This window comes from Corapipo altera, unplaced genomic scaffold (assembly GCF_003945725.1).
Source record: "Corapipo altera isolate COAL_440 unplaced genomic scaffold, ASM394572v1 59, whole genome shotgun sequence".
Taxonomy (NCBI): Eukaryota; Metazoa; Chordata; class Aves; order Passeriformes; family Pipridae; genus Corapipo; species Corapipo altera.
Window position 1 is genome coordinate 3,348,964 of NW_020884917.1, and position 12,064 is coordinate 3,361,027.

A 12,064-nucleotide genomic window follows, 5' to 3' on the forward strand; every position below is an offset into this window, starting at 1 on the left:
TAAATTCAGTGCGGTTTTATTTCACCCACACACTCGGCCTTGCAAGTATTGGCAGCAAAATGCCCAGAACGAGAGCAGGACTATTCGCAGAGGCCAAGCGGGCTCCGTTGATTTCGGGGAGAAGAAACAAGGCCGGAGCTCCGGAGATGCTCCCCTAGGAAGCAGACTGAACCTCCGGAGCGGCTTCGCCGCTGCTGCTCCCCGGTAAAAGGCCTCAGTCCTTCCTCGCTCGCACTCCTCTACCTGGCGCTGCAACGGGGCAGTTCTCCCTAAAGAACGGGGCAGGACAGCGTTTGTGCTGCAAACCCCCGCAAATCCGCTGCCCCCCGTCAACACTCCCGGGAGGAAAGACAGAAGCTGTGCCAGGGCCACGCCGCTTTTTTGTGAACAGCGGCGCAAATGCACGCTCACGCCTTTGGCAGCTGCCGGACAGAAGCTGCCGGGAAGTAGAAAATCTCCCCCACCCTTCCGAGCAAGGACGAACGACTAAACTACCTCCACCCCACTCATACCTCCCCTCATGCCATATTCCGGGACAGGTGGCGGGTCTACCCCTTCTCCACCTGGGCGGGGAAGGCGCCGCCAGTTCCTCCTCCCCCCTCCTCCTTGCTCCCTCCCCATCCTCCTCCTCCTCCTGCTCGGCGTCCCCAGAGGGAGCCCCTGTGCTCCGCGAGTGAGCAGAGAGCGCAGCCGGGCGCACCCCGTCCCGCAGCCGGCTCCAACCGCTCCGCAAGCCCCTGCACACCCGCCGCCGCCTGCAGCAGGAGGAGCAGAGGGGGGAGGAGAAGGAGGAGAAAGGCAGCAGCCCGCCCGCAGCGGGGCACGCACGTGTGCGCGCAGACCTCGACGGTCGCCCTCCAGCATGCTGCTCGGAGCCGCGCAGGGCAGAGCGCCCGAGAGGAGCTGAGCGCGGCCGCGGGAGAAGAGAGGAGCAGAGCAGGAGCGGCTCCGCGGAATCCTCAGCGCTCCCGTCCCGTCCGACCCCCGACCCACTTCGCCGAGGGAGCGGCGGTCCCGCAGTATGGGCGGCCGCAGCCCCCTCGCCGCTGCCGGGCCCCGCGGGGCCGCTGTCCTGGTGCTGCTGCTGGGGCGCCTCGCTCTCTGTCTCGCCGTGGAGGGAAAGAAAGGTAGGAGGGTGTGGGGGGACCGGGGCGCGGGGGTCCTGCCGCCGCTTTGCCGGCTGCGTCCCGGGAGACTGCCGTGGGGAGCGGAGAGGGGAAAGTCCAACTACTTTTTTTCCTTAAAAAAAAACCAAACCAAAACCAACCAAAAAAACGGGCACCGAAAACCCACCCATCCAAAAACACAGAAAAAGGAGAAAAGGGGAGAAAACCAAAGCTGTAAGAGCGATCACGCAGCCCTGACTTCCTGATTCTCGGCTTATTTTCTTTTGTGGGGGTGGAGGAAATAAATGGGAATAAGCCTTGGCACATCTCATCGTTTGTGCTTCTTTCCTTTTGGTGTTTCTTTTTTCTTCCTCTCCCCTTCCCACGTTGCCCAATCGCTCCCCGGAGCGCGCTCCCCGGCTCAGCCCCGCACCGCCGCTCCCGGCACCCCCGCGCCGTGGCGGCGGGGAAAAGCCGCGTAGTTCCCGAGTAAGCACCGCTCCGGTAACCCGCCGTCACTCTGACCTGGACTCCTCCGCTTGTCCTGTTACAAGATAATACTAATAATAGAAAAAGAGCGTACACCTGGGACTGGGGTGACTGCAAAGAGGGGAAACTTCATGTGGGTTCTGGTTCCCCGGTTACCCAAAAGAGCAGTGATTTATCCCTGCCCGACCCGGCGCGAAGGAGCCGCCGTTCCGTCCCGTCCCGACCCTGCCGGCGCTGCCAGCCCCAGTCCGGCGGTGCGTGGGAACAGCAGGGCGCGGGCTGGCTCTGGGGCTAGAGGCGTGGGGCTGGTGGTCGGGTTTTCCTTTTTCATTTGAGAAACTGCTTTAGAGGGTGAGAAAACGTTTCTGGCCGGTCAGACCCGTCGCTTTTTCTCTATGTGTGGTGTTCTCTTTTGTGAGTTTGGAGAGCAGGCCCCGGCTGCTGTTCCAGCCGGAGAGCAGTCCTCTTTATCTTGGAAATCTGCCAGCCAGGGAAAAAAATGCAGATTTGGGTGGTTTGATTTTTTTTTCCCCTTTCATTCTTTTTAAAGAAAAAGCGGGAGAATTAGTTTTTAGAAGAGCTGGTGCATGCCTTATAGCAACTCAGTCTTTCGTGACTGTGGATAGTAAAGCCGCCCTGAAAGTGAGAAACACCCCGTCCAAAAGAACTGGTTGCACAACCTTTAAAAAGCGGAGAGATTCTCTTGTTCCAGAAATCAAGTTCATACCTGTTGTTGATGTAACATAGGCAGTTTTTTCTTCCCAGTTTTCTTTTTATTTATTTATTTTTCCTCACCCTTTGAAACTGATGAGAAGCAAAGTGACTCCATCTGCTCTGCCTGCGTTAAAAGTGTTTTGAGGTGCAGTCTCAGGTACACATGCCCTGTGGAATATTGGTAAAGTGTAAGGAGAAATACCTTATTTATAGTGTTTAATTCTGTGTGTCATTAACTTAGTAGGGTGCCAGTTATTTGAGGATTACTAAATAATCAACAGCTAAGTGATAAACCCAGTGGAGATTATTCTTGGGATGTTGTGTCAGCAAGTAACTGTTCCTCTGGTAAGAGCTGGAGGTGAAGGCAGAAGGATTTCTTCAGGAAGCATTAATCGATTCACTGGTCTTTATCAGTTTCACTGTTTCTCCCCACACTTGAAGATAAGTAAGAAAATTACTCGGGAATACAAAATGAAGCAACATTTGAGAATCGTGAGATACTGATTCAAAGCAGCAGGCCCAACAGGTTAACAGAGTATCAGCACATGTTGGGGACTGCCTGCTTGGTCAAATGATAGGACCTAACATCAGAATTCAGAGCAATTTTGAAAGTAAATGTGCTTTCATATATATATATGCAAAACTCTTGAGTTTTAACACCGAATTTTAGAAGTTCGAATTGCATAGGAGATTACATTATTTAAAATTTCAACCTGATTGATTCCGTTTGCAAAAGGAGATGTCTCAAAAAAAAAAAATTAGTGCCTGGACAAATGTTTTTGTTAGAAGAATGTCAGAGAATCGGCCTATAGAATCTAATCAACATAATGTTTGAATGGAAATTTAAATACAATTGCCTTTTCCCAAAATTTAAGAATTAGTTTTTTGAATATGCATGAGAGAAAACTGGTTTAGTTATAACATTGTAGTCATGAGTATACAAAAAAAACCCTAATTGAGCATATCCTAGAAACAAACAGCATTGCTCAAAACTGAAGTACACTCACAGGGATCAATACCCACCTCAGTCTACCTGCTCTGATATTGACCCACATTAACCACAGTGGAAATAATCCGGATTTCCACTAACGTGGATGGCCTGCTTGATGGTACCTGAGATAAATACCTACCACTTACACTGGGTGTATTTGACCCATGTCCTTCTTGTGTGTCAGTGCTTGGTAACAGTGCTACAGTTCAGCAAACTGCTTTTTGTTCCTCTCTATTGGCTTTATATCTCTAGTTTTGATCTGTAGCTGCAGCCGTTGTGGGATGGGAGTGTGCTGGAGTGTGCCGCTCCACGTCGGGAGTGTGCACTGTGAGCATGCTGGGCAGCTCGGCAGCTGCTGAAGTTAACTGTGATAGCTTTCTGTGTACCTGGTGTCTTATGTTACTTTCTGGAAAGCAAAGGACTAAGTTCTTTAGAGATGTTGAAGTATTCGTTTTCACATGAAATGAAAAAGCTTCATTTAATATCCTGTGCGGTGTTTACAGAGGGGCTGTGTCTGTACTTATGTTGTGCATTGCCGCCCTTTACATTGTCTTGTAGTTTCTGCACGGTGTATTATTCTGTGCTTACTTGTGGCATATGTACACAAGTAGACTAGTCTTTGTGGATTGTGTAGAGCTTGATCTAGTTATGTGCAAGCATCCAGTGCCTTTCCAGATGCACTTCGGTGTAACCTGGCCGCTGCTCTGTGGGAGCAGAGATCTGGCAGGAGATGCCTGTGAGATGTGCCTGCAGTGGGAGCGAGCATAGGGGCCTCCCAGGAGCAGGCAGCTACCCACACATCCACGGCTTGGCTGAGGAGTCACGGTCTCTGCCTGCCTCCGTACCAGGTACCAGGTGTTGCATGCTCCTGTTACACTCCCAGGGTTGCTGGTACACTGTTCTCTCATTCCTGTATTTGTATTATCACTGATAAAAGTGGAATTTTCTATGTGGATACAGGAGTTAATATGTGTGTTTAGTTATTTATTATTTGAGGTCTTGTCTATGCAACCATTTATTATTTTTTATTCTCCTTGGTAAGTGACCAAACTTTTTTGGGTTTGGAAACTAACATAAATCTGTGTAGTCTTGATGGTAAATGCAGTTAGAGATATGGCAACTTAGATACTGATACAGCTCAATTTGGTGAGATAATAGAAATAAATGGTCTTGAGTACAGACCTACTCTTACTCCATTGTGTGAATGACAAAGAATGAAACCCAAGTCCCGTCATTAAGAGCAATTTCTGACAAATAGGGAAGGGAAGGAAAATACTAGCATCTCCTTAATTCAGGCAGTCTGCAAAATGCAGTGACTGTGCAAAATATTACAAAAGAGATTGGCCCCTCAGTGAAGTGTGTGTGCATGGTGAACAAGCTAGGCACTGAAGTGATAGTAAATACAAATATGTTTTTTCTTGCATTAAGAGTACATTAAGAGATTTTCAGATAAATAGAAAATCAGGATCAATGCCCTGGAGACTTTACATTCAGAGTAGTCCATTGTAATTTATTTGTTAATTTATAAAGAGAGACTTTTGGGGAGTGTCGCACAATGCCATTATGGTCCTCAGGGCTGACTTTTGCATTTAGGTATCCACGTATCACTGAAATCACTGGGATATGCTAGCTTTAGCAGCAAGATAGCTGACTAGCCAAACCAGTTTGTTCAGAAGGTGTCCTTATCTTCCTTGAGCACAAACTGCCTTTGCTTAATAGCTCTTTGGGAACAAGCCTAGTGAAAGGTTTACTTCATTTTCAGCAGGATGACACTACCTTCATGGAATTGTTTTGCATAGAAACTGTTGATATTGCTACAAACCCCTGGTCTAGTCCAGGTTTCAGTAGCATGTGTGCATGAGAAGGTACGGTAATGCTGCATATGAGAGTGGATTATCACAGACAGAACTAATATGTATTCAAAATTAGTAGTCAGCATGTTATGTTATAAACTTTGTCGTTTACAGTTACAAGAACTTGTGTCAAATCTCAGACTTGGATCTGCATTGTAAAAGTGCTTGTGTTATAGAAATTTCAGAAAAATTCTATGACTTGTAGAACATTGGGGGAACCAGAACTGGCTGTACCTACAAAAGCATCTTCTCTGTGGTCTGTATTAGGAATGCTTGCTGGGCTGACCTGGATGACAAACCTCTATAAAATTAGGCTAGTCAAAACGAGGGTGAGGCCTAATTCTGCAAAAAGATTACCTGCTAGTTAGAATAACTGGAAATGTATGAATAGCATTAGGCATCTTCTATTTGTGTTTATAATTTCTCAAAAGCCCATTCTGCTCTCCTTGAGCATCTACTAGGGGAAAATGCACTTCTGTCAGTCAGGACTCATCTGGCACAGGAATTGCACTTGACACAGCTGGAATTTTGCTAGTTTTACCAGAAAGAGAAAGTTATTAGGAAATGCAGCAGAGCTTTATTTGCATCTCAGTGGAAGGCATGTTCTCACTTTTCGATTCCCAGGTTTGCTTTGTAGTGTTTGTAGGAGGTGTGTAGCCTGCAACGAATACTCAAGCAGCGAATACTCAAGCAGCGGTGTGTAGCCTGCAACGAATACTCAAGCAGCAGTTACTGCCGTGACAGGGAGACTTGCCTGTCTTGCGCTTGCCTCGAGGTTAGCTTGAGTAACATGTCTTGCCGTAAGTGCAGTTGGAGAAGTTAGTGCAGGACTTACCTCTCTGGGTCATAAGCAGCACTTCACTCAGCACCTGTGATGGGGGCAATGACCAGGAGCTGCGTGATGCTGAGGTCCACCTCGGAGAGCAGGGATAATGACGAGGGATTAGCAGACAGACCCTCACCTCTGGGATGCACACTTCAAATGAAGCTGATGCAATGGTACACATCTCCAGATCCTGGTGATGAAGGTGGGATAAAAGCTGTGTTGGATGTGACTCATTAGAAGTTCTCCATTCCTGAGGATCTCTGCTATTCATACCTGTCGGCTTTGGAGAGCTTGTGAAATGCATGAGGACATGGGGAGCTGGCACTGTGAATTTATCCACATTGTGTAGCTGTGGGTAGAAAGTGTTCAGGTAAATTCTTTTTTTCCAGGGATGAATGGTACACAGTGTGGGAATCCTCTGCTTAATGTTTTGTGTGGACTTTGACATCCTTGTTCAGCCTTGTACAGTACACACTGATCCTGTTAAGTACGTGTCGGTTTGACCTTTTCTTGCATCCCTTCTTCCAGGAACACTGTATTAGTAGGTGAAGTATGAGACCTAGTAGTGCTTCAGACCATTACGGTTTTTGATGTGTTACTACTTGACTTCCAACTATGGCAAATGGGACAGTAATGCTTCCCTTTTTAGGGCTAAATTCTGCTGACCTAACAGTATTGAGTAATAGAGTATTTTTTTTCCTTCAGAAATAGTTATGGAACATTTGGCATGAATATGGGCAGAAGAAGTAATTCTTAAAGGGAACGTGGAAAAAAATTGTACTGCTCTGTACAGCAAATTTGGACCAAAATAAATGTCTATTTCTGCAGAAGCAAGATGGTTATTTATTAAGAACTGCTACACGGCTTCGTAGTTTGTCGTATAAGGAGAATGTGTAGGTGTGGTTCTTGTGTTCTCTGTGCTTAATAATGTTATTGAGGATTGCTCATAGGGAAGAAACATGAGAAACCCATTTGTGAGATTGTGTGTTTGAACAAGGAAACTTTCTAATGACCAGAGTGAAAAGATGTGGCCATGTGGGTTGGCCGCTGAGCTAAGTACATGTACCACCACACTGCACCTTATTAAAATTATTTTTTAAAGGACAGGAGGCATTGTTAGAAGAGAGAAGCACTGGATTTATGTAGCCCATAAAGATGTGTGAGCTTTGGTTTTGAAGTTTTAATGCAAAGAGTGTTTTGCCTGTTGACTTATCTATGCAGGGAAGATGCAAGGTTCCTCCTTCTGCCAGTGTGCCTCCTTCTTCTCAGCGCATCTGTGTACATGAAAGTAAACATCTACGTGTTCACATGCATGTTGTACTGTTAGAGGGCATTGAATCATGGGTGGCTTTTGTTTGTTTCAGTGGTTGAAGAGAAAAAAAAAACAAACCAAAAACCAAACCTGGAGAAAAAGAACAACTTCCAGTCAAACTGAAACAAATATGTCAGGGGGTGGTTTTAGTGAAGTGAAGAGAAAAAAAACCCCAACAACAAAACACCAACAAAAAAGCCCTGCTTTAATACAATCTGGAAGATCAAATTTAATCTGAGACCATTTATTTTCTTTTTAAGTTGTATAAGAAGGAAAATGAAATGTTGTTTGAAATGAAAATTTGCAGGTTTATTTTGAAAATACCAGAATACCACTTGATTTTCTTATACCTCCCTCCCAGTAAGTTTTTGGCCAAGGCATGTTTGCTAACTTTAGCTCAAATTAATGAACTAACTTCAATTCACTCCTTCCCACTCTCTATTACTCCCCACAAAAAACCAAACCAAAACAAAACAAAACAAACAACAAAACAACACCAAACCAAAAAAAAAAAAAAAACAACCAAAAAATTAAGGTTTTGGAGGTGGGGTAAAAATTGTCATTTACATACACATAAATAATTCTGCTCTGATCTAGATGAACATAAGGTAGAGATAAAGGCAGTCCAAAATGCATGTGATCACTTTTGCTATTTTCATTTATTGAAATAATGAAATAATAAAAATTCTGAAATATAAATAAATAAAGGAAGCTTGGTACCTATTACCTCCCTGGTCTCTGTATGTTTGGAGCCTTCCCCATAACTTGCTAGCTGCTGGAGGAGGAGCCTGAGGCTTGCAGCTGCCTTACTGGAGGTGCAGAAGCAGGCGGGCCAGGGCTTTGGGCAGGTGGGGTGAGAGTTGATGAGCAGTAGCAATGCCCCAAGGGGCAGCAACACTTCTGTGTGGGTTAAAAGCCTTCTCCTCCGTGTAGCGGTTACCACTCTGTGGTTGCTTTACCTTGCAAAGGTGCCCTGTGAAGGATGGGTAGCATCTCTGGGAGTATCCTCCAGCTCCCTCGAAAAGTGAGGGGTTTGCCAGACCCCTCCATCCCAGACTGATAAAATAAAAATCTGCAGGAGCAGCAAAGGCGGTTATGCCAGAATCACTCTGCCGGGGTATTCAGCTCCTCCCTGGGCATGGAGACCAGTGAGGTTGGGCGATTCGGCAGGGACCATGTCATGCGGGATGTTTTCCAGAGGGGATGTGGAAGGAAGAAGAGGAGGATATAAACCAGCTGTCTTGATGACAGTATAGTAGTATTTTAGCTCTGGCTTTTATAAGAAGAAAATTATCAGTTTGTGGGAATGGGTTTTGTGTGCATTTGATAATCAGAACACAGTGGTATAATCCCTGCCTTCCCATCACCAGATTCAGCAATAAATACGAAGATAACCAGAAGAGCCCTGGAAATCAGCCACTCTTGGCACTGGGGCACTGTGAGCTCGCATAGCACTCTTCCTAGATAGGGAAAAGTATTATTTTACCTATCTTGAGTCGTAGGATTGAAGCCATAAAGAATTTCAATAGTTGCCTGAGGGAATACATCTGGCGACTGAAGTTGCCTGCTAGTGTTTTGGTCTCTCGCCCCATGCCCAAGCCAATGATAAACACTACCTGGAGTTGAAGGTAACCAACATCCTCTTTGGGGCTTATTCGCAAGCTTTGAAAAAACGCTTAATGCAGAGGATGAAGGCCGTCCTCTTTGTCCTTCCCTGGGGACATGTCGCTTGATGGAGGCTGGCCAGAGCCTGGGATGGGGTGACCTATGGTGATGTGCATCTGGTTTGGCTCCTGGTGACTGAAGTGTACTCATTCCCTGCCTGGGGTAGGGCTCGGCATGCCTGACCCTTTGCTCCACAACCTCGGGGGAAGCCCCAACACCTCCCAAAATAACAGCAGTGTGAGACAGTAGCTGCAAATCAAGGTTGGGTGTAAGCAGATGTAAAGTCTGAATCGTTTCCTAAATTATGCTTTCTATGTAGCTGCAGCACAGTTATGCAGCTTTCACATTTGCAAGGTCTAACTTAAAAAAAACCCCAACCAACCAACCAACCAAAATACCCAAATATTAGTTACTTCTCTCTGGGGATCTGTATTCGCTTCCTCCCCCACTCCCCGTCTTGTATCTGAGACATATGTGCAATTCTGAAAGTTGAGTTTGATTTACATCTGAAGTAGTGAACGTTTCTTCTTGAGAACTGTGTACTTCAATTCTGCAAAGTGCAGTTATGGCTCCATATGCAGTTCCTATTCGCAAGCAATTCTCTGATCTCGAAAATAGCAATTTTTCCTTTGCATTAATTAATTGCATTGTGATTTTTTTTTTTTTAAATTCTTATGTTCACTATGTTTTTGTAGAACAGTGATCTTTGAAGTTCACTCAGGAGGTAAGACTAGGGAAGGAGGCAGGGTTCAAGGAAGAAGCTTGTTTTAGCAGTTGGGTCAGTTATTTCAACAATACCTTTAGCAAAGAGGTAAGAGGCTGTTTGCACAAATCAGTAACTAGTTCCCATGATTCAGATTGAATCACGTAGTTCAAGTCATTTGAATAAATAAATGACTTCTAGTAAATGAGACAACCTCTGCAATTAGGATGGCATGCTGCATATTTCATGTTATTTATTATGTGGTTTTCAATAGATATGATTAAGCTGGTTTACACTTGGAATGCTAGGTAGCATTTCAACACAAGCCACTTAACCAAAGCTTATGTTAAAATGAGATGCGCATTTGTTTTGTACAGGTGGCATTATGCTCTATCTTCAACACTTATGTTTTCTTGTTAATTTTCCACAAACAGGCAATTAATAGGGAAAAGAGGTCACCTTGTCAACTGCACCTCCATTTTCTTTAATTGTAATGGGGAATTCTCAAGCAGGTGCTTCCCAAACATTTACAATTTGCTGCAGTGTTAACTTTCCTTCATGTCTTCCTGAGCCGTCAACTCCCATGGATGTTGCATAACCAGAGGTGCAGAAAACTGCTTTTCTCAGATGTGCTCATGGATTACATGCTATCCCTGATGTTTCCAAGGGGCGTGTTTTGTAATTCACCTGCAACTTCTGTTGCTGGGTTTGGACTTGGAATGAGAGCATTGTAATTCAATGTGGAAGACAAGGAAGAAAAGATCTTCTTAGCCTTTTCCCTAATGTTGTTAAGTAGCTGTATTATCAAATAAAAAAATCCCAGGTAGTTTTGGTGTTGTGAAAATAATATTTAATAAAAAAGTACGGTCACTTTACTATTCTGCCATCCCTGGTGGTACCATGTGCAAAGCAATGTTAATTAATTTAGGAAAATACACCACGGACTGTCAAAGGTACTGAGTAGCTCTGATTGAAGGTACACCCCGGGGATATGGAGAAATAGGTAAGATGTGGGGATCTACTGGCCGGATGATCATCTGCTCTATTCAGGAGAAAATTTTACTACCATGTTTCTTTCCAACTTTTTCATTTAATATAGCATGAAAGGTACACAAGACACTAGAAATACCTGTTTGATAGAAGAGCCTTTCAAAATAATGAAGATATCAGATCTTCAGTGCCAGATAAAAATACCATTTTGCATATGTGATCACTGTTTCTTCTGAGAGTGGAAGTTACCAGTTCTCCTACCTGAAGGCATTGATGGTGAACTTTGCACAAACTATGACTTTAGGAGCTGGGGAAAAAAATAAAACAGTCTTCATTTCTTTTAATCATTGGGAAGGAACAGCTGTGGTATGAACAGTTATGACTAAAGTTCAACAGACTTGCTTCTCATATGTTAAATCTGAAGGTACAGAGATATCTAGTGAGCACAGGAAGACAAGGAAAGCTTCCCCCACGGAAATATGGGGGAGATATCCTCAAGTCTGAGTGAGAGCCCATGAGTAGTTGGCACGACATTTTGGAAACTGCTGAACAGAAAGTGCCTTTAGTCAAACACACTCCACAGAAGTGGAGTGTTTTTTCTCCTCCATTTTTATTGCAACCTGTTTCTCATGAATTGAATTTTGACATTCTCACTTGCTGAACAGAATTCAATTTGTTTTACTGCTCTTCAGACTAGTTCAGCACCAAGTACATGCCTTTTGGTTTTTTTCTTTTCCCTCTTAAAAACAAACAGAAAACCCCAAGCGAGAAACCAATTAAACCAGAACAAAACAAACCAATTTTTTGGAAACAGAAGTGCTGGTTGGCAAAATCCTGACTCTGGAAGCTGCTTTGTCACAGCTAGACCATAATTGAAGCTGTTGGGTCTCCACATGAACATGGGTTTTGCACCACAGAGCAGTGTGTAGGATGCGGGGCACTTGGCATTTGATGAGAGTTGGGAATTGGTGGAAGTGTGACTTCGTTTTCAGAGCCAGACTAAGGGACAGAAGTCACTCCCTAAACACCAACTGTCAGAAAACCCAGTGACAGTCCCATCTCCACTCCCTCAGGTACTGATTCAGATCTTTCCCAACAGAGACCTGTGGTAATATGAACAGAAGATGAATCATGCCCAGGAAGAGTGTTCAGGTTCTATATTTGAATTCTGACTGGTATCTGATCACTCCGGGTCAAACTGGGTGAGACTGTCCTTAGTGAGACACACTGGCTGTACAAATGTCTGTACAAATGGACCATGTAGTGTTTGGCTTTTTAATGAAAACTTCTCTGGCTGGTCCTTGTATACTCATATATCTTGGGGACAGAGCACAGGCTTCCACTTGAAGCTTCACTTGAGTAGCAGAGGAAAGCTAACATTAGAATTGAGCTGGTGCAGCAGATTGAGTGAAGCG

The 12,064-nt window shown here is 44.8% G+C and overlaps 1 protein-coding gene across 2 annotated transcripts in view; it reads left to right on the top strand.

The window, feature by feature from the left end:
• The first annotated feature begins 671 nt into the window (after nucleotides 1-671).
• Nucleotides 672-12,064, top strand: part of EGFR (epidermal growth factor receptor) — a 156,888-nt gene continuing 145,495 nt past the window's right edge. For both annotated transcript variants that reach the window (XM_027655882.1, XM_027655883.1), the window contains exon 1: nucleotides 672-1,127. In XM_027655882.1, the coding sequence (XP_027511683.1) occupies nucleotides 1,022-1,127 (106 nt within the window). In that variant the 5' untranslated portion in view covers nucleotides 672-1,021. The remainder of the gene's footprint in view (nucleotides 1,128-12,064) is intronic.